This window comes from Gouania willdenowi, chromosome 9 (genome assembly GCF_900634775.1).
Source record: "Gouania willdenowi chromosome 9, fGouWil2.1, whole genome shotgun sequence".
Lineage (NCBI taxonomy): Eukaryota > Metazoa > Chordata > Actinopteri > Blenniiformes > Gobiesocidae > Gouania > Gouania willdenowi.
This window is the reverse complement of record NC_041052.1, coordinates 11,522,720-11,542,101: the sequence shown is the minus strand read 5'-3', so window position 1 is coordinate 11,542,101 and position 19,382 is coordinate 11,522,720. Positions and strand designations below refer to the sequence as shown.

Sequence of the window (19,382 nt, the reverse complement as noted above, 5' to 3'; positions counted from 1 at the left end):
TTCCTGAACGCACAGTGTACTTTCGAACCAACTGGTCCATGACGTCCACACCGCATTTCATGCTGTTGTAGTTGGTGACTGTGTTCGGCTTTTTTTTCCGAGTAGCCTCAGTCTCCACCACGCTGTGCACGCTACTGAGGAGGCAGACAGTCTTCTTTCGTTTGGGCACATAAACAGTCAGTGTGGCACCAGAGGTTGAAAACAGTTGTGTGCTGAATTCCTCACGGGCCAAATTCTTTTTAGCTGAATCTGGAAGCTCCCGGCGAATCTTATTGACTGTGCCAAGGAGGGTGCTCTTCCGGCTGTGCAGTCGACGTGCTAGTGACAATGACGTGAAAAAAATTGTCGGTTGTAACGGTTCTTCCTTTGTCCATAAACGGTTCCATAAGCTTCATCACCACATTTTCAGACAATCTCTCCCCAGGTGGACGACTGGGGTCTTTGCCAAGATATGGGATGATTTTGCACACATACTTGGATTTAAGGTCACATGCCACCCAGAACTTGATACCAAACTTGTCCGGCTTCGTACTTCCGCATTGGGTCAAAGGTTAAGAGGGATAATGTCAGCATAACTGATGGTGTAAACATTGATTTAGATTGTTTTTCCCTGTTGAAGCATTGATTCTTTGTGCATCTTGTGCACTTTCTTCAAATTTGTAAAATAATAGCTTAATAAAATAATCATGGACCTGGTTAGTGAATGGTGGACCTCGTGAATTTACCTTTTTAAAGTGAGAACTCAAACAGTCCTTTTCACACTCGGAAATCTCGCTTTACCATAAATAGCAACAATACATTTTATTTATAAGCACTTTTCAAAAACAATAAAGGTAAATAGTGAATACTGTTAATATTGTTTTTCTTTTTCTAATTTTATTTATTGTGGTTTATTAATTGATCACAACACACATGGCTCATATTAATTTGGCCATTCTTATCCAATAATTCCATATAATGTTATTTGGATTAACAAACATCTACCTGGGAGAAACTGGTTTCTCAACACTGGCCATCATTTACACCAACCCCCAAAGTTTGTCACTGCCCAGCTGCACATTCCGATCGAAAGGCTTTATTTACATAAGAGAGGTGGCCCCACTGAGTTGCAAATGAGTGTCATTTGGCGGCCTCTGGGCAGGGCAGCAGGAGTAAGAAAACCTTGGGCATGCTAGTGTTAAAGGGATACTCAACCCAAACAACAGCTCAACTGAAAAACTATTCAATGTAATCTTTCCTCGTAAAAATAAGAGGCAATTTAGAAGCTGCATCTGCAATAAAAAAAAGTACTTTAAACAATCTTGTTCATGGTTGACATGTTGGACAAACTGTGAAATAGTGATTATTCAGGGAAATGCACCATTCACATAAGTCCAACTGGTTAACTTGTTTCCTGGTAAATGCATTTTTAGTATCTGTCGACCATAATGGTCCTGGTCTTGTTAGTAATAATGTTATAACATCCTAGTATGACATATAACTAAGCACTAAAACTGGATGACGTACAACTTAGCACTAAAACATCAGATTGAAAGGCAATTTCATCATTGAGATATATTTGACAAGAAATTACGCAACGATGTCATGATATGTGAATGCTGATTGGCTGAAATCTCCAAAATGGTGACGCCCACATATTCAGGAATATTGTGTATTTGAAGGTTAAATGTTAAAATAAATGAGAGGTCTCTAGACGTAGTAATGTAAAACATCCCATTAATCCCATAATTATCCCATATTCCCATTAACGCATGTTTGTAAAGTTGTTGGTTTAACAAAGTAAAATAGTGTCGTCACATGACAAAAATCAATTGTGGTTTCTGTTTGCACCATGATACAGTCCTGGTACTGTATCTCCAAAAATCATATGACTTGGTAAATCTATTATGTGACCGTTGTTACAAGAAAGGTGGTCCTTTTTTGTCAAGCAACAATCAGCAGAAATATCACCAAAGGAAAATATGGCTAGAAAGGGTTCATCTGGAATAAGCCATCCTTTTCCTGGAACTTGCAAAAGGTTACAAATGGTGCATGTAAAAATCAATTTTAAAATGTAACTAAAATAGAGCAACAATGTTAAACCTTTGCTTTTTTTTTTCTTTCCCTGAAATGTCTGTCAAATGCACATACCAGTAGTCACCATAGTACGATAATTAATTTGTTAAATGCAATGCACCTTTTCTAGCAGTTTGAAACTAGCTGTGATATCCCAGCATGCCATCGGAATCTCTTGGAGAGCAGCAGGCATCATTTATTATTAAGTAATGGTAATGTATAAAAATAAGTCACATTCAGATACACAAGGACAGTAACAGCAATGCCAGGTTGTGCAACATTTACTGTACAGATGCAGGAGTGAATATTCTGATTGAGAAGCTTCAGTTGACCTAAAGAAGATGTAAATCTGTGCAGAACACATGTGCACGCAAAGCCTTTCAATTCCACTGTATATAAGCTACATCGCAATGTCATATGTATCTAAAACATTTAGTCAAATAACTGTCTGTGTGTGTGTGTGTGTCATCAAGCTGTATGCTCCATTCTAGATGATGTTAATAGTGGCAACTCTCCAATAAGGGAGGAAGAGCATTCAGCTACCAAGCTCCTCGCCTTTGGAACCAGCTCCCAGTCTTAGTACGGGAGGCTGATACTCTCTCCACTTATTTGCTAAAGCGCATACGGTATAATAGCGTTAACCTAACCACTAGGAACAAACCTAAAAATAGGAACTAAAAACTAAGATTATATAGTAGAACACCAACATTATATTCAAACACGATTCACCAGCTACACATAGCTCTAATGGGTTGCAATGGGATGATGTCCAGTCAGACACAGTTGTGCCAGGTTATAGACAACCCCCCATTTTTGTCCCTTGTTGCATAACCCATCATACTGCTCACACTGCTTCACACCATTTACACTGATGTCCACCCCATATATCAATACGTGCGACCAGTACAAGACAAAACCTTATCTGTAGTGGTAACATTTCAGAGCATGAATGATGTCGCAAGACGTTAATGTTAACCCAACCACTAGGAACGAGTGTATCATGTTTTTCCTGCAGTCTATGCCTTCTCCTTGCCCTCCGCTCTCTTTTTTGTTTCAGGTGTCTTGATGCTGGAGCTGGCGGTTCCTGATCAATGGTTCGCGGTTCAACTAGTCTGGGACACTCGGATGGGCTATTCTTCTATCCTATTCCATTTGTCCTACTGTTCACTAACCCAACCAGTCGAAGCCGATGGCTGCCACCTCTGAACCTAGTTCAGCTGGAGATTTCTTCCTATAAAAAAGAGGGAGTTTTTTCTTCCCACTGTCGCTAAATGCTTGTTCGTGTGGATCTTGTTGGGTTCTTTTTTTTTCACTATGGACTCTATTTTTTGTTAGGCGCTTTGAGATGACTTTGTAACTTGTGCTATATAACTAAAGGTGAATTGAATTGAAGTCACCATTGGCCTTCCCAAAACTCACTAGAGATGTAGCAGAGAAATTACAAAACGAATTAAAAGGTATCATCTGAAGGCCACTGTATTTGTCCTGCTTTACATATCCCAGAGTTTGTTCAGATCTGTTTGCTCTGAGAGTCAAAGGCCAGAGGCTACAAAAAACAAATTGTCATCTGTCACCATCAAAAACAGAATGAGAAATCCGTCTCTGTCCATGGTGCAATCACACGTTGTCATTTCAGGCTCGCAGATGGTGCTTTGTCTGAGATGATGTATCGATTTTCCACTACCTCCTCTAGCTCCAGTTCTTCCTGTCCCACTTGTTGCTGTTATTCCGGCCACTTCATCACTTGGAGGGACAATGGCATGATTGAAAGATGCAGCCAGTGAAGATGTGTCAAAGAAAAAAAAAAAGTGGATACAAAGAGGAGGTCCCACTTTTGAGGCCTGAGTCATGCTTCACAACATGACATTGGTGTGATGTCCAATCAAAATCAACTCCTTATACTTGTACTGATCCAGCTTAAAACATTAGAGATTTTACTTCCTGTTGGTCTCTAGAACAAGCTGCAGCATCAAATAGTACTAAAGTATTAATAATATATACTTTAAGCATGCTGCTGGGGATTTATGATGTCATAGATAATCACCATCACAAGCTCATATATAAAAATAAATAAATAAATCACATCTGCAGAAATGTTAAGCATCAGACTTACCTGGAGGTCCGTGGAGTTTGGCTTTCTTCACTGAAAGAGAACAAAAAAAAGATTATTATACACTGCAGAAAGCAAAAAAACAAGAAATATCACTTTACAATTCCAATATAATTTGATGGCGTTAAGGGTGTTGAAGTATTTTTAAAGTATTTCAGCAAAACTCTTTTTAAGAGAATCTTTTCCAACCAACTTTTCACTAACAGTGAAATCCTCTGAAAACTGATGATGGAAATATGCAAGAGAGAACAAAAGTTCAAAACGAGGCTTGAAGCAAAGCTACCAAACACAAAAAACAAGAAAACCTTTGAAAAGTGGCACACCTATCAGGTTTACACAACATCCTACTTCACAATTTTTTTAAATATTCAGCCCAAGATTTAAAAGTATGACAAGTTGTTAACGCTCTCAGGGGTGGAAAAAAACTCAAGACTGGAAACCTCAACTTTTTGCTTGTTTGTGTGCATTGAGGGCAAAAATAACCCTAACAAACAAATTACAATCAAATGTCCAGAATTGCCTTAAAATGTCCAGATGTGCTGTGCTGTGTCGATCCCAACACAATGCAATTAACCATCCTCATGAGAGCTGATTGACATTGACAGTGCAGTGGTGAAAAGTTTACAGCCTTTTCAAAGTAATATAATTAAAGCAAGCTTTCCCTTTTATTCCCACAGAGGGATGTTCATGTAGTTACAGCCAGAGTGCGAGCATTTCCAAGGTGTTACACGCTATCAGCTGGACTTCCCTTGCATTTTGTTTGTGCCAGCTACCGTACTCGGTTTGTCACCTAGTGGCCTTGTTGGTCTGGTGCAATGCCTTGGTGAATCACCTGACAGTAGGACACCAAAAGCTTTCCAACAAGAGACTGACAGATTTACTGACAGGTACTGTAAACGAAATGGACAAATGCCTCACATTGCAACAAGAAACGCCGGAGACATAGGACAATAAAAGGAGTTCCACATAAACAGACAACGGAACTTTGTGTGGTACTTAATATTCAGTTTTCAAGATAATTACAAAAAATCAGAAGTGTTATATATTGCTTTTGAAAGCTAGTTTGATCATTGACTAAGTGACAGCACTTCAAAAAATGTGTCGGCAGAACTGCATTAATGTACCAGAATATATTGATCACCATCTGTTATCTTTGAGGAGGTGATTGTCATCACCAGAAACTGATGAACATATCATCACGCAGCTCAATATAAAGTCTTGCAATCAGCCTCTTTAAACAAGCAGGTGTGTTGAAGGTTCATACTGTACATCCTGCAGAATTGCAGCCCTTAAAAAGTAACAAAATGGACGTGCGTCGAGGATGAACATTAAAGAAAATTATGTGATTCTAATTTAACTAAATATAAAACAAATTTCTACACTGTAGACATCTATATCTGTGTATATCACCGGGAGGTCTTTGCTCCTTTACTAGTTGAAGCAACCAGTTCAATTTACCAGCTGACTTGACAAAAGATCGGATAGGGATTGACAAAAATTTCCCAAACACTGACCCCTTAAATTTTGCAGAAGTCACCACCGATTCGATCCAGCTCAGTCGTTCAGAACATGCATGATTCAAGCATACGGTACATGTTTCAGATTTCTGGAAGACATTGGAAGACTCTGAGACTACATGGACAGTGGACATGGCCACCATAGTTTTGCGAGTCTCTAAACCTTTGTCATTTTCAAACTAACCTTTTGACCAGAACAGAAGATGCAGTGCCATGCTACCTTTCTGCAACCACCCTAAAAAAAACTTGGTTCTGAACCCATTATCTCCAAACTGTAAGAAAAAGTTCAGTCCTGTGGCCAATTCTATCCCTACAATAGGATATTCATAGTATTTTTCAGTGGATACCTCAATTGCATCACTGCCTCTCAGTCCATAGGATGTGGATTAAAGTCTTGTCTTTGTACCCCAACATGTTTGCCTCTTCTAGAACTGCCATAAAGTGGCATCCTCTCAATAGAGGTTTATTTTGCTGAGTCAAAAAGAATAGCGTTGCCTCTTCAACCTATTACAGGACAACCAGGAATTGAAAATGAGATGAGACATGAAAATAGGTAAAAACTGTTTGAATAATTTTATTTAAATACGGTTTTAAACAGTTTAGGAAAAACGTGAAAGGGCAAGAGTTATACTGTGAATGGTACACCATGATAAAGACACTACAGATCAGCATCAATGTCACAATTCATCCCGGTTATCAGTGCCTTTTAGAATCAATGTCAGGCTGAACACAATAATCCAAAGGTCAGTGTCACATTTCATTGGTTATATAGGCCACAGGAATCCTGCTCACAGGTAATGAAGCAGGCCACATATCACACACGTGTCTGATGGAGTGATTGTTGGATCAGATGCGTGCCTGTGGTGAATGAGCGTTTGGCTGATGGGATAATCCCTCATGGTTAATACCCTAAGCAGGGCAAAAAAATCTACCATACATGAGGTATAGGCAGCTTTAGGGTAAGTGAGCAGAGGCACCTCTTCCTCTCGTTTTTACTTTGTAGAGTTTGCAGCAGCAACCAACTTCAACATTTGTGATGCTCCAAGCTGTTCTGTGCCTACAAAGGGAATGTCCGGAACAGGAAGCCAAGAGCAATATTCAGAGGATTTAACAGAATGATGCTCACGTGACAAGTCATGAACAGGATTAAACCTGCGACTGAAGAGCTGAACAGTATCATAACAACATCTATTATGTCACCCTCACATCTGTACGCTATAGATTGTCAATGACAGAATAATAAAACTGCATTTTAACACTTCCTTTGTTATTAATATGCAATCTCTTGATAGTCAAGCATCAGGCCTTTTAATTCAAGCAGTAACAGAAACCTGTGCCTCCAAGAAAATCTTAATATCATGAAGAAAATATAATTGTCTCATTTTCTGTGCGTTAGTCATTTTCAATTGGTATTTTGTAAGTTTATCTGACTTTTTTTGCAGTTGAGTTGAGTGGACAAATTCCACCATGTTCAAATTAAAGGTTAAAACCATTCTTGAGAAATAACTCTTTAGCTGTGGAATTTTAATCAATTTACCAGAACTGACTTTTTAAAAATTAATTTGTTTAATTGCAGAAATTGTTGTGGCCAAATAACCCTGAGCAGTGGTTAGCATGTCTGCCTCACAGCAAGTCAACATGCTTGGTTCAAGCCCTGAGATGTACACACGGGTCCTTTCAATATGGATTTTGCATGTTCTCAAAGACTAGGTTGTTCCCACAGACCAAAATAATGTTTGTTAGGTTGGATAAATTCACTAATTATGTGGTTGTGTTAGCCCTGTGATGGACTGGCACCCTGTCCACGTTGTACCCCTGCCTAGAGCCTGTTTAGAAGTGGCAGACACCTGCACCCTTGTATTCAGACCCAACTGCACACTAGTATAACCATAAAGCAAGAAATAATGCTCAATCGCAAGATTCAATCTGTTCATATATCAAATATAATCATTTCAACAAAGGGTAAAGAGTTCGAACGTTAACCATAAATCAGAACCTAAATTATTTCTTTTGTACCGTTTTTGCGCTTGTGTCTACCAACACCTACTAGATTCAGGGGAACAGGAACATCAGTCCTGACTTGTTGGTGGGTGAACAGGCATGGACAAGAGCACACTCATTACATGAGGCTAGACTGATGGTCTATATTTAGCACTGGTCCTTTGAGTCGCAGTGGGTCTGAGGGTGTGCAGGTTAGGTACATGGTGGCCATATTATTAACACGCCCTCATACTTCAGGTTACAGAGAGGTTTGCGGAGGTCGACAAAATAAATACACTGTAGATGTTCTGTAGTTCACGTTCTGCTTTTGTTCTATATTATTGACAGAAATGTGTTTCAACTTCTGTTCAGTGAGTCACTGCTAATAACAATTTGGGACCTAAATCTTTTAGATCAAAACCAGTATAGCTAAACCTCCTTAACAACAAATTCATTTGAAGAACTAGAAATTTGAATAAAAAGTAGGACTACTTAAAATATTTTTTAAACCAAAAATAGACCTTGTGCCATGGAAGACTAAATTCTGGAAGGAACCTTGATCAATATATTGATTCTGGACAGTAAAAGTAAAAATGATTAACTATTTTAAAGATATTCATGCACCATGTGGCAGGGATAATGGGTAAAAGGACTGGCAGGCTTTGGTAATGTAGTTTATATTAAAAACCATAAAGCATTTTTGTTTTAAGGATTTAGGGACTTTAGGGAAAAATTACCCCTCAAGCCAAAGAAATTATGGGTCCAGATGGAGAAGAGCCAGGACCACCAGTTGAAATTCTGTGTTCCATACTTACTTCATCCAGACTAAGATTATTGTGTGGGAGCCTGTTCCAGCCTACAGAGTGCGCGAGGGGACATACGCCCCTCAGATCAATGGTCAGGTCACTAGTGACTCACATGGCTAAAACAGATTAGAGATTCAAGCACAGAAATGTATACCCACTGGCAATTTAGCGACTTTGATAGAACATTAAAGAACTTGGGAATTTTGTAAGGAAGGTTTCTAGCTAAATACAAGACTAGAGATGTAACCGTATGCTAGTTCTGGTTTGTTTTATGTTTGGCTTTTCAATCGCCACAGGAAATGTCTATTGTTAGTACTGTCAATTTATTTATTTTTTTTCATGTAAATTAACAGTCTTTGCAAGAAAAACTTCTGTTTAGTCAACTTGGAAAAAAATCCAAAGTCCAAAGGTCCAAATGTATGGGCACCCGCATTTTATTAAAAAATTGCAATGAAATGGTAGGGTAACTGAGGAACCAACTGAGTAAAACTTCATAATGACAAGATGTGAATTTTTGAAAATTCACCAGAGCTAGGAATTTTTTATTTACATTTCTGAAATTGATCCGGAATCAGTATATTGATCCAGATCCCCTCTAAAATGTAATAATAATGCATCAGTTTTATATAGCGCTTTATCATAGACACTCAAAGTCGCTTTACAGAATTAAGGCATTATTCTTTCACTCCACACTTAGTGGTGGTAAACTACTATTGTAGCCACAGCTGCCCTGGGGCAGACTGACGGAAGCGAGGCTGCCATAGTGCGCCATCGGCCCCTCCGACCACCACCAACACTCACTCACACACTACATTCATACTAGGCAATGTAGGTGAAGTGCCTTGCCCAAGGGCACAATGACAGATACCACTGGGGTGACTGCCACCCCACTGTGTAATAGTATCTTCAATAGTGTGAGGCCTATCTTTGTTTAGAATTTGAGTTAAAATCCTCCAAGTACTTTAATTTGAGATCCTGCAAACAGGCAAATAAATAAATACACCAGTAAAAAATGACCTAGCTGACAGAGGTAAATATTATGTATATCTCTGTGCAACAATCTGACAACTTCAACATGGAACAAGCCTCATCATTAAGAGGAGGAAATTGAGGAGGAAGTGTAGTCCTCTGTCCCACATGAGCAGCAGTGAAGCATTCCCAACTATAAACACACACACACACACACACACACACGGACAGCAAACGCAGCAGATGGCGTGGGGATTACCGTTTGTCTATCTCTACCATACCCCCACCTCCCCACCTCCCGCTCTCGTTCTCTTCCCAGACGGCCGGTTCAAGCTTTACTTCAGCTCTTTTGTCATTCCATCACAGTGTGCTGGCCTGGTAGGCCCTTCTCCGCCCTCACCAACTGTGCTTACCTGTACAGCTGGTGCCCTATAAAACACCTGGAATATTTACCTTTATACACTTAAACCTGACTTTCATTGTGGATTCAATATAGAAATAAAGCCACAAAACCTTCAGTTTTGGAGCAAGTGTTGATGGATAAAACACACATAGAAAAATCTAGAAGTGTGTTGTCATCTTCCACTATCACAGTGTGATTTCTCCTGAGCATTTTGCTTCAACATCGCTTTACCTAGCACACAGTGAGAATTACGCAAAGCCATTACTTTATGCATTTATTCCGCTGCTAATTGCAATCCAGAAATAGCTGAATATGAGTACCAGCTGTTCTGTTCACATACGGTCTATCCTGGCAGCTAGCAGGCATGTTCAAATGGACAAACTGCAACAAGGAACAAAGACAAGGACGGATGAGAAAAGGGAATGCCGTTTTTCGAGTTTGTTTGATACTTTTCCTGCTTCAAACCAAGAAGGCCTGGGTTATACTTATGAGTTAGAGATCATGAAGCTGATGGGAACTCCAAGTAAAAAAGTGACTCTTTTTGAGTGACACATTTAAATCAAAACCCTTCACCTATTCGAAAGAGATGCAAACAAACAAACATGCATCCATCTCTAAAACTACCGTACATCACAAAGATAGCTAAACTGAATATTGACTATTATATGTATACTTTACAAGTCGGAACAAGAGGCCATTAGAGGCTGAATATCAATCTACTGTATCTATCCATAAATCAAGGAACGTCTGTCTGTGTGCGTGCGTGTGTGTGTGGAGCGCATATCTCGCTGACGCAGTGTCTGTTTGACCTGAAACTTTTTTTTTAACAGCTGGCACATAGCCCGAGTGTGTGCATCCATTTGTGATTACGTTTCAAAATGTTTATTTTCATTTTATTTTGAAATCAATGCGAAATCAACACAAGTTAGACTGCACGGAGGGTAGACCGGAGAGGGGTGAGGGGCGTCTGAGCTACACTCACACTGATATACTAGCAAAGCTCTAAAGTCTCACGCCCGCACACACGCATTTCAACCTGATGTGTGTCACCTAAACATTTCACATTACATGTCGTAAGGGCGACCGTGGCTCAGGTGGTAGTGGGTCGTCTTCTGATCGAGAGGTTGGGGGTTTGATCCCAGTACCTGACTATGTGTCGAAGTGTCCTTGGGCAAGACACTGAACCCTAAGTTGCTCCCAGTCCTGTACCACTGGTGTGTGAATGTGAGAGTGATTGGGTGAATAAGCTGATATGTAAAGCGCTTTGAGACTGCTTCAGTGTGGTGATACAGCGCTATATAAAATCAAGTCCAATCAAGTCCAAGTCCAGTCCATATCTAGAATAAGATCCCGCCCAAAGCAGATATACACCTAAATCTGATCAAAGTTACATTATGTTGGGTCTGGAAAATTTCATCCAAATCTGGCAACCCAACAGCAGCGCGCAAGCTACATGTTTATTGATTTTGATAGCTAAATGATCTATTATTAGTGTCTGTATCTCAAACTAGATGTTTTAACAGACTTGTTTCCAGGATTTATCATCTTAATTATCAATATTATATTTTTATTCTACAACGCAACTTTTGAAAATGACGTATCATCAGTTTGGTGGCAACACATCGCATTATGGGCCAAATGTATCGCAAATTACAATGCGTAACCGGGTAAAATATGCCCTGCAGTGTGAACACATCAATGACTAATCTGAATCCAAACTGGCCAATCACAGTATGTGGGAGACAATAGATGTTTGATGCATATTACAGTTCAGCGGCCAAAATGTACACTTTAAAAAAAAAACAATGAATAGAAAAATCACATATTTAAAAGAGTAAGGCACAGACCTCATAAAATCTAAAAGGCAGGCAAAAAAGTTAGATATTTACAAGTTACCCATTTTGGTCATTTTAGTCTCAAACCTGGGGTAACACTTGTAAGCAAATACTGTATTTAAGAAAGTGTCTATTTGTACGGTTGTCGTATGGACAACCCCGGTGCTATTGGTACGGTTACCGAAGTACAAGTACGTAGCGTCTCAGGTTTAGGTTATAACCCAATATCGCAACAATTTTTAGGGTTAGGGTTAGTCGTAGTCACGCGACCTAAACTGGCCAATGACTGACCTATCACGTGACCTAAACTGGCCAAATAGGGGCGCTGCGTACGGATAGAATGTCGGTATAGTGATAAGGCAACCGTACGGATAGCCACTGCCTATATTTAATGTTTTCAACAAATCGTAAAAGGTAGAGAATATCTTGAAAAGTCAGGAAAACCCTAAGTAAGACAAACATCTGATTGAAATATCTTACGAGAACCAAGCCGGTTCTCGTTAAGATATTTCGTTAAGGTGATCCTATCTGTAGCTACACACAGTCAACTAACCATGTGCCAGAGTTGGTAAAAATTGATTGAGATAAATAAATCAGTTCAGTGGTTTACATTTATTTATTTATTTATTTCAGGGACAGTGGATATTAATAAACAATACCGTAAATATGCCAGAATTAGCCAAATGGCTATTTTTTATCTGCGGTCTCATGTCAGACGTTATAGTCAACCTAAAAACAAACACAATAAAAAAAAAAATTCAACCTATATAATCTGAATCTACAGCATTTCTTATATGGCATTAGAGTACACAAAGAATAAACAAAAATTATACAACACACAAGAAAGACAACAAAGAGTCCTACAATAGCATATCACCTCATTCATACAATCGTAGCAGATAAGCTCTTTCAAACGAGAACATAAACAAAGTATTTAGTTTGCACTATGATTCCCACTTCTATCTTGAACGTCAATCACTTTTCCTCATCAATAATTATCTCCCTCTTAGATTTCCACATGGCTGAGCCTGCTGTAACCCCATCACTACTTCCATCCCTCCTTCTCCACCTGACCACCATCTTTAATGGGAATTTGGAGGTGGGCAGCTTCAGGCAATACTTGCACCCCAAAATGAAAATTTCTCAAAAAAGGAATGGGGAGAAACCAAAACCCAGGGGGCTACGGGTTAGAAAATCAATTCCCATGTCTGTAAAAAGATTACTTTTATCTGTCTGAATGAGGAATCAACAGATAGAAAATAGTATTTATTTTGGCAAGCTTTCCTTGGTTTCAATATAGCCACATATATTTGACAACTTATTTGTTTTGAAACTGGTTTGGTAGCCACGTCCAGGGTTTCCAGATTTCCACATATACTCAGTGTTTTTGCCAACTATCCAATAATGTGTTGGGTTAATTTTTACGCTGCTCAATTTGTTATTTTTCTTCTTCTTGTTGTTGTGTACACTAGTTAAAATCGCTACTCCTCTCTTATTCATGAACAGATTGCACTGAAATTTGGTAGGTATAATCTATGCATGTGTACGCATCAACGCTCTAAGCCCGATTTTCGATTTGGGGCTCCAAAAGAAGAAAAAACAAGAAAGCCGATTTCTCATTTATTTGCGAGTCAAATATTGCGACGGTTGGTGTTACCAAATCATTGGCACATACCAATAAATAAATGGGGCCCATTACCCCGTATGTGTCACGAGCCCCCATTTTTCAAATGACTACTCCATTAGTTCTCATTAGATCGGAATGCAGTTTGGCATGAATACTCTATGAATGAATATGATGAGACACTTGGAGCCCTTTTTTATTTATTTATTTCTTTTTTATAAAAAAATCCCCAATTCCGGTAATTTCCAAATTTTTGGGAACATAGTCGTGTGATACATTGTTTCAAAGGTAATTCAACGTAGATTACAATTATGCCTCGCACCATTTGATTGGGGGCCAGAGGAAACACCCCCCTTTTTTCAGCAATTTCCATTAAAGTATTTTTTTCTCATTTATTTGTGAGTCAAATATTGCAACAGTTGGTGGTACAGAATCATTGACACAAATCAATATATGAATGGGGCCCATGAGTCCGTATGTGCCACGGGGGTGCCAGGGAGCCCACGGGGGCCCCATTTTTCAAATGACTACTCCTCCGTTAATGCTCGTTGAATCGGGCTGTAATTTGACATGGATATTCTATGAGTGGATGTCAAGAGCCTCTCAGAGACCTTTTATTACTCAGTGGAACCGAGTCATTTGACTGAATTCTCAAGAACGTGGTACGTGTTACTCGGTGTGGAGACGTTCTGCGGGCCCGGTCGTAGTTCATCCGAACTTGTTAGACTAGATGGTGTTTTGTATGTGTGCTTTTACCAACGTATTCAAAACATTTTACAAAAGAAGAAAATGGAGGTGATTGATAGAGAACAAAAAGACACTCTCTTGCCATTGTCAAACTTTTTTTTTATTGCTTCATAGGCGAGCTAAAAATCTAAGTTATCCCCAGCAGGTTTAAAAGGTTTGGGAAGGAAAACTCATCTGTGTATTTTCAAATCAAATCTTTGCAAATTTTCTTAAACTTTTTATCTGTATCAACTTTAAGCTAATGTATATTTGTTTTTCTTGCATACATCAAAAGACCACCATAATAATGGGGTGCCAATTGTAAAGTTGTGCATGCTAAAATAAGCAGCAACTTTTTGCAACATTTAGAAACAATGCGAAAATAAACAGCAACTTTTTGCAACATTTAGCAACAAACCACATTTAAAAAATGTGTGATTTTTTTTAAATATTACTTTAGACCAGATTTACAGCAATAGGCCTATTTGTGAAATTTGTGATATTTTCTTTCTTGTAAAAATATGTCAATGTTAAATGTCAATGATAAATCTAAATGTTAAATATTAAATCTAAATCTTTAATCTAAATGTTAATTAAATCTAAACTTTTAATCTAATTCTAAATGTTAAATATAAATGACAGGTGAAAACGAATTGAGCTTCCATGCTGGTACTTCTGGTGAATTTGCATATTAGCTAAATATTTAGTTTCACCTGTAACATTTACATTTAACGTTTAGATTTAGATTCACCATTTAAATTTAATGTTTAGATTCACCATTTAAATTTATTTTTAAAATTTAACATTGATTGAAATTTAACAATGACATATTTTTACGAAAAAAATAAATATCACAAATAGTGCTGTAAATCTCAGCACTCAAAACTAAAAAAAAAAAAAAATCACACCCCGAAAAAACTAAACCACCACCACACCTTGGCCTTTGTTTTTTCTACAATGAATTGTAGAATGTATTGTTTATCCATTATATTCCACTGTGTTGTCCATGTTTTCACTGTTTACCTACTATTTCATTTACTCTATATTCAAAACCTGCCAAAGTAAAAATTTAAAATTAAAACCAAAAAACATGACTTTATAACCATATTCATTGGTTAGTGGTACAAATCTAACTTTGAATAAAGAAAAAAGTAGTCAAAATAATAAATAAGATGAAATGAAAGTCTTTAAGAATCTAATAGAGAACATTAATATTTTTGAAATGTGTCGTTCCTTTATGTAAAGTTTAATGAGTGAGTGAGAGTGAGTGGATCTATTCCTACCTCGGACGCAGAGCAGAGACATCTCGTCAGGTTTGATGGATTCACTAGAGCTCAGCTTTCAGAGTTTCTAGTCCAGGTGCCTGTTGCACAGCAGTCTTTCACACCCATCCAGAACCGCTTCTGGTACTCATCTTACCTCCGTCTGAACTAAATAAAACACCATTAAAATGCCCAAAGGGGACGTGACATCCAGGACGTTGTCCGGGCCGACTGAGATGAGCGTCCCCGCCACAGACTGAGCCTCTGCCGGCGGCTCAAATCCTCTGGAGCTGTACGGCTCCTGTGCTGCATTAAAGGACCATACACAGCGTGGGAAAATCAAGACTCACGTCAGCTGTGGGAAGTTACTGCCTTCTTCTTTTGAGTTAAACATACATTTGGATTTGACTGCAACTGTTTTAATAACTTTAGCAGCTGAAATGCTGAACTATATTATGCTTCAGTCTTATTCAATTCAGAAAATCAATTTTCTTAATGTAAAATCAATATTTTGTTATTTACATTTGAATGGCTCAAATCATCCATCTTTATCTGTTGTCTTTATTATTCAATTTTAAAAAAAAAAAAGCGTTTCAATCAACAAAAAAACTTTAATCAAAGAAAAAAAGTATTCAAATGTAATTATTTGTCTCAAACATTTTTTCATTGATTGAAAATATTTATTCTTGAAGTAAACTTTTTTTGATGAAAAAGGTTTTTTATTGAAGTGATTTTTTTTGATTTTTTTGAATTTTTTGTTTCGACTGTTTAGACAATTTGAAAATACATCATATTTAAACTTGTTTCTTATTCAAAAAGTGCTACTCACTATTTGTCCTCCTTTATCAAAGCCCTTTGCATCCTATTAGTATGTATGCATGTCTGTGTGTGTCTGATTTAATTTGTATAAATATATGCTTTGGTTAATTGTTCACTTTTATTTGGTTTTAAAACATAGGCCAGCTATATATAAATATATTATAGTGTTAACTAATTTTATTTTATTTTTTTTACCTTCTACAAACATCCTGTCTGGGCATTCTGTAACTTGGATGTAATACATCCATGAGATACATCGGTGGAGGTGCATCAAACAGCATTGCCCTACAATAAAGGTGAGACCATATATATTGTGTAACAAGATATCGCAATATTAAAACATTACCACATGTATCATCGAGGGTATCACAAGGATACAATCCACCACACACCAGATTGTTATGGTTTGTTTTTATATTCCTAGTGAGTTGAAAGGTCCATATCCATAGTATGTAAGTATAAGCATGATTATTTTCACAAACTGCAATTTTGTCATATTTTTCTTTCCAAAAAGTTAATATCGCAAGCCCATTATTGTCTATAGTATTGTGAACTCTGTATCGTCCTACCCCAGTTACAGTGAAACCAGAAAATTGTATTTAAATAAGTCTACAATTTTTATGTTGTTTTCAACAGCTGTACTTGTCTCCCTATGTTTATTTGATTAGATTTATGTATTTATTTTTAGAATATTGCATATAAATAAAACCTAGCCCTACAACCTAAAAAGCATCAGAAGAGTCCTTTGCATCTAAAAGTAAGAAAAATATAAAAATCAAGAATTCAGGAAAAACAATTTTTAAAAAAAAATATTGTTTACTAAAGAATCTCCATTATCATAGTTATGCATTTCGAGTACTTTTTAAGCTACTTTATTATGCAACTTTTTACTTGTCAGGTGCTGCCATCTAAAGCCAGAGGAAAGGTATTTCACAAATACAAAATATCAAGCTGTGCTGCAGTGATGGAGAATGTTTTATTGCTCTTACACAATCTGAAAATTGTAAAAATAAATTTAAAAAAAAGCTACAACTGTCTCAGATGAAAGAACACAAATAAAATTATTGCATCAACTATTTTGAAAAAGTATCTACTTCAATAAAACCAACTTTCACATTTTCATTTAACCAATCAATTGAGCAATTTAAATGATATTTTAGGCTTTTCCTTGATTTATTTTGTTAATTTATTTAAAAATGTTTACACAGGTAAGTAGAGTCTGTTAAAAAAAAAAAAAACAAGAGAGCGTTTTTTGAACAAAGTCATCAATAATTTAATGTTTTTTACAGTTACCTCAGACATAGGTTAGAATCATGGCATGGGATTGGAGTATATATAATACAAACTCTTCCTAAAATATGTGTTTTACAGAACCTATAATGGAGCAGAAAAGCTGCCTTTATTGGCTGGATCCCTTCATAAAGTGTTACTTAAAACTGTTCTTTTTATTAGTGTGAGAGTATACCCATCTGTGTTGAAAACATCTTTTGCACAAGACAAAGAACGCTAATGGAGGCTTTCTGCCTTCATGGCAACTATTCTTTTCATTGGAGTGCAATTCTGAATGGTAATGAAAAGCAGACAGTAATACTTTGATTAATCAAGTCCATTTATTTATTCATTTTTCGTAATATTTGTTGAGCCTCTGTAATGCAAGTAATTTCCCCCTGGGATAAATAAAGTATTCTGATTACATTTTCTTCATCTGTATTGTGCGAGTACAAATTTTACTTATTGCAAAACGGAGGTTGAAAGAAAATGACTATTGTCAGTTCTCTAATTTTATTTTTAGACTGTTTCGTCGATGCTGACAAGAGCTGCAATTTTGGAAATGCTGACAGCATCTGATGCTAGTGCAGCCATCACCATTTGCCCCTTGGTCAATGACAAGACTGGGTCAAGAATGTACTTTGGTCAAGTGACCCACTTTTCATGATACAGGAAACTTCCATTATTGTCCAGTATATACAGACTGATGTGGCAACGGAATAATGTCTAGGCTTTAACATTCAAATAACACCGACTAGAATCAAGTTGGACAAAGTCAAAACATATTTAATTTTTGTTTTTTTAATGTAGATTTTACAATAACCAAGTCCTTAAACATGTGATGCAAGTTCTTGGTTCTGAAATAAAAATAAATAAAAAGATTACGATCAAATCTAAACAAATTTTTTCTGTACATAGAAAATTATTCAAGATGAGAACAGTACCTAGGGAATAAATGTTAAAATTACAGAATAGGACATGTTTTTTTTTTTTCTTACCTTACATTTGGGGCCCTATTCATACTTTGATTAAACACTGCTGATCTTGTAGCTGTGGGGGTATAGATGGGGTGGGCTATAAGGTCCAATGTCCTGAAGCTTGGGTAGAAAAAGGGATCTTGAAGTCTGAGTCATAGGCGAGAAAACAGCCCGAGGCTTTAACGAAAAGAGGGAGGCCTTAGACATTTGCTTATGTGGATATGGAGGGGCAACATTATCAGGCTTTGGCCCAAAGTGGGGTTCCATACCCCGTGGCTTGTACCAAAGGGGCTGTCCTTGAGACTGATTGGATGGAAAGGAGTCTCCATGAGGCTTGTAATGAGAGAGTGATTCCCCACCATGAGAACTATGGAAAAACTGGGGTCCTTCATCCTGAGATTTGGGCGGGAAAAGGGGTCCAATACCCTGAGGGTTTGACCAATAGTGATGTCCCTGAGCTTGTGGCTCCAATATATCAACGGGTCTTTGGGTCATACTTTTCAAGGAGTCAAGACGATTTTGAAGTTGGGTGTAAGAATGGTCCTGGGAGTGTGGTGAGTGTTGGGGTTGCAATGGAGGGTGCTGAGAGTGCGTAAACTGGAACTCGGCTGGAGGTTGGGGTTGGACTGGTTGCAGTAATCGTGCTACCCGAGGTTGGGTCTGAGGAACCACGAGCTGGGTGTGAGACTTAACGGAATGGTGTGAACGTGGAACCTGGGGCTTGACTGAAGGTTGAATAGGCCGCATTAAACGCAAATCCTGCGACTTGACCTGGGGCTCGACAGGTTGCTGCATGCGTGAAGTCTCTGACTGAGCTTGGTGCTGGATTGGACGCAGTGAGAGAGAAACCTGAGGCATGCTCAGCAACTGGATGGGACGTTGGGAGCGTGGAAACTGAGGCTGACCCTGAAATCTCATGGATTGTGGCACATGGGACCGACCATGGAGGTGTTGCAAAGGCTGTTTTTGCTGCATGCGTCCCATCGGGGCTTTCGGTTGCAATTTGGGGCTGGCTTGAGGGCGCTGAAAA

The 19,382-nt window shown here is 38.0% G+C and overlaps 1 protein-coding gene across 1 annotated transcript in view; it reads right to left on the bottom strand.

The window, feature by feature from the left end:
• The window catches only part of LOC114469181 (protein unc-13 homolog B-like), a 116,022-nt gene extending 100,478 nt beyond the window's left edge, over positions 1 to 15,544 (bottom strand). The window contains exons 1-2 of the mRNA XM_028456413.1: positions 15,309 to 15,544; positions 4,169 to 4,198 (exon numbers count right to left, since the gene is read on the bottom strand). Coding sequence (XP_028312214.1) covers positions 4,169 to 4,198; positions 15,309 to 15,330 — 52 coding nt within the window. The 5' untranslated portion in view covers positions 15,331 to 15,544. The remainder of the gene's footprint in view (positions 1 to 4,168; positions 4,199 to 15,308) is intronic.
• Positions 15,545 to 19,382: the final 3,838 nt, after the last annotated feature.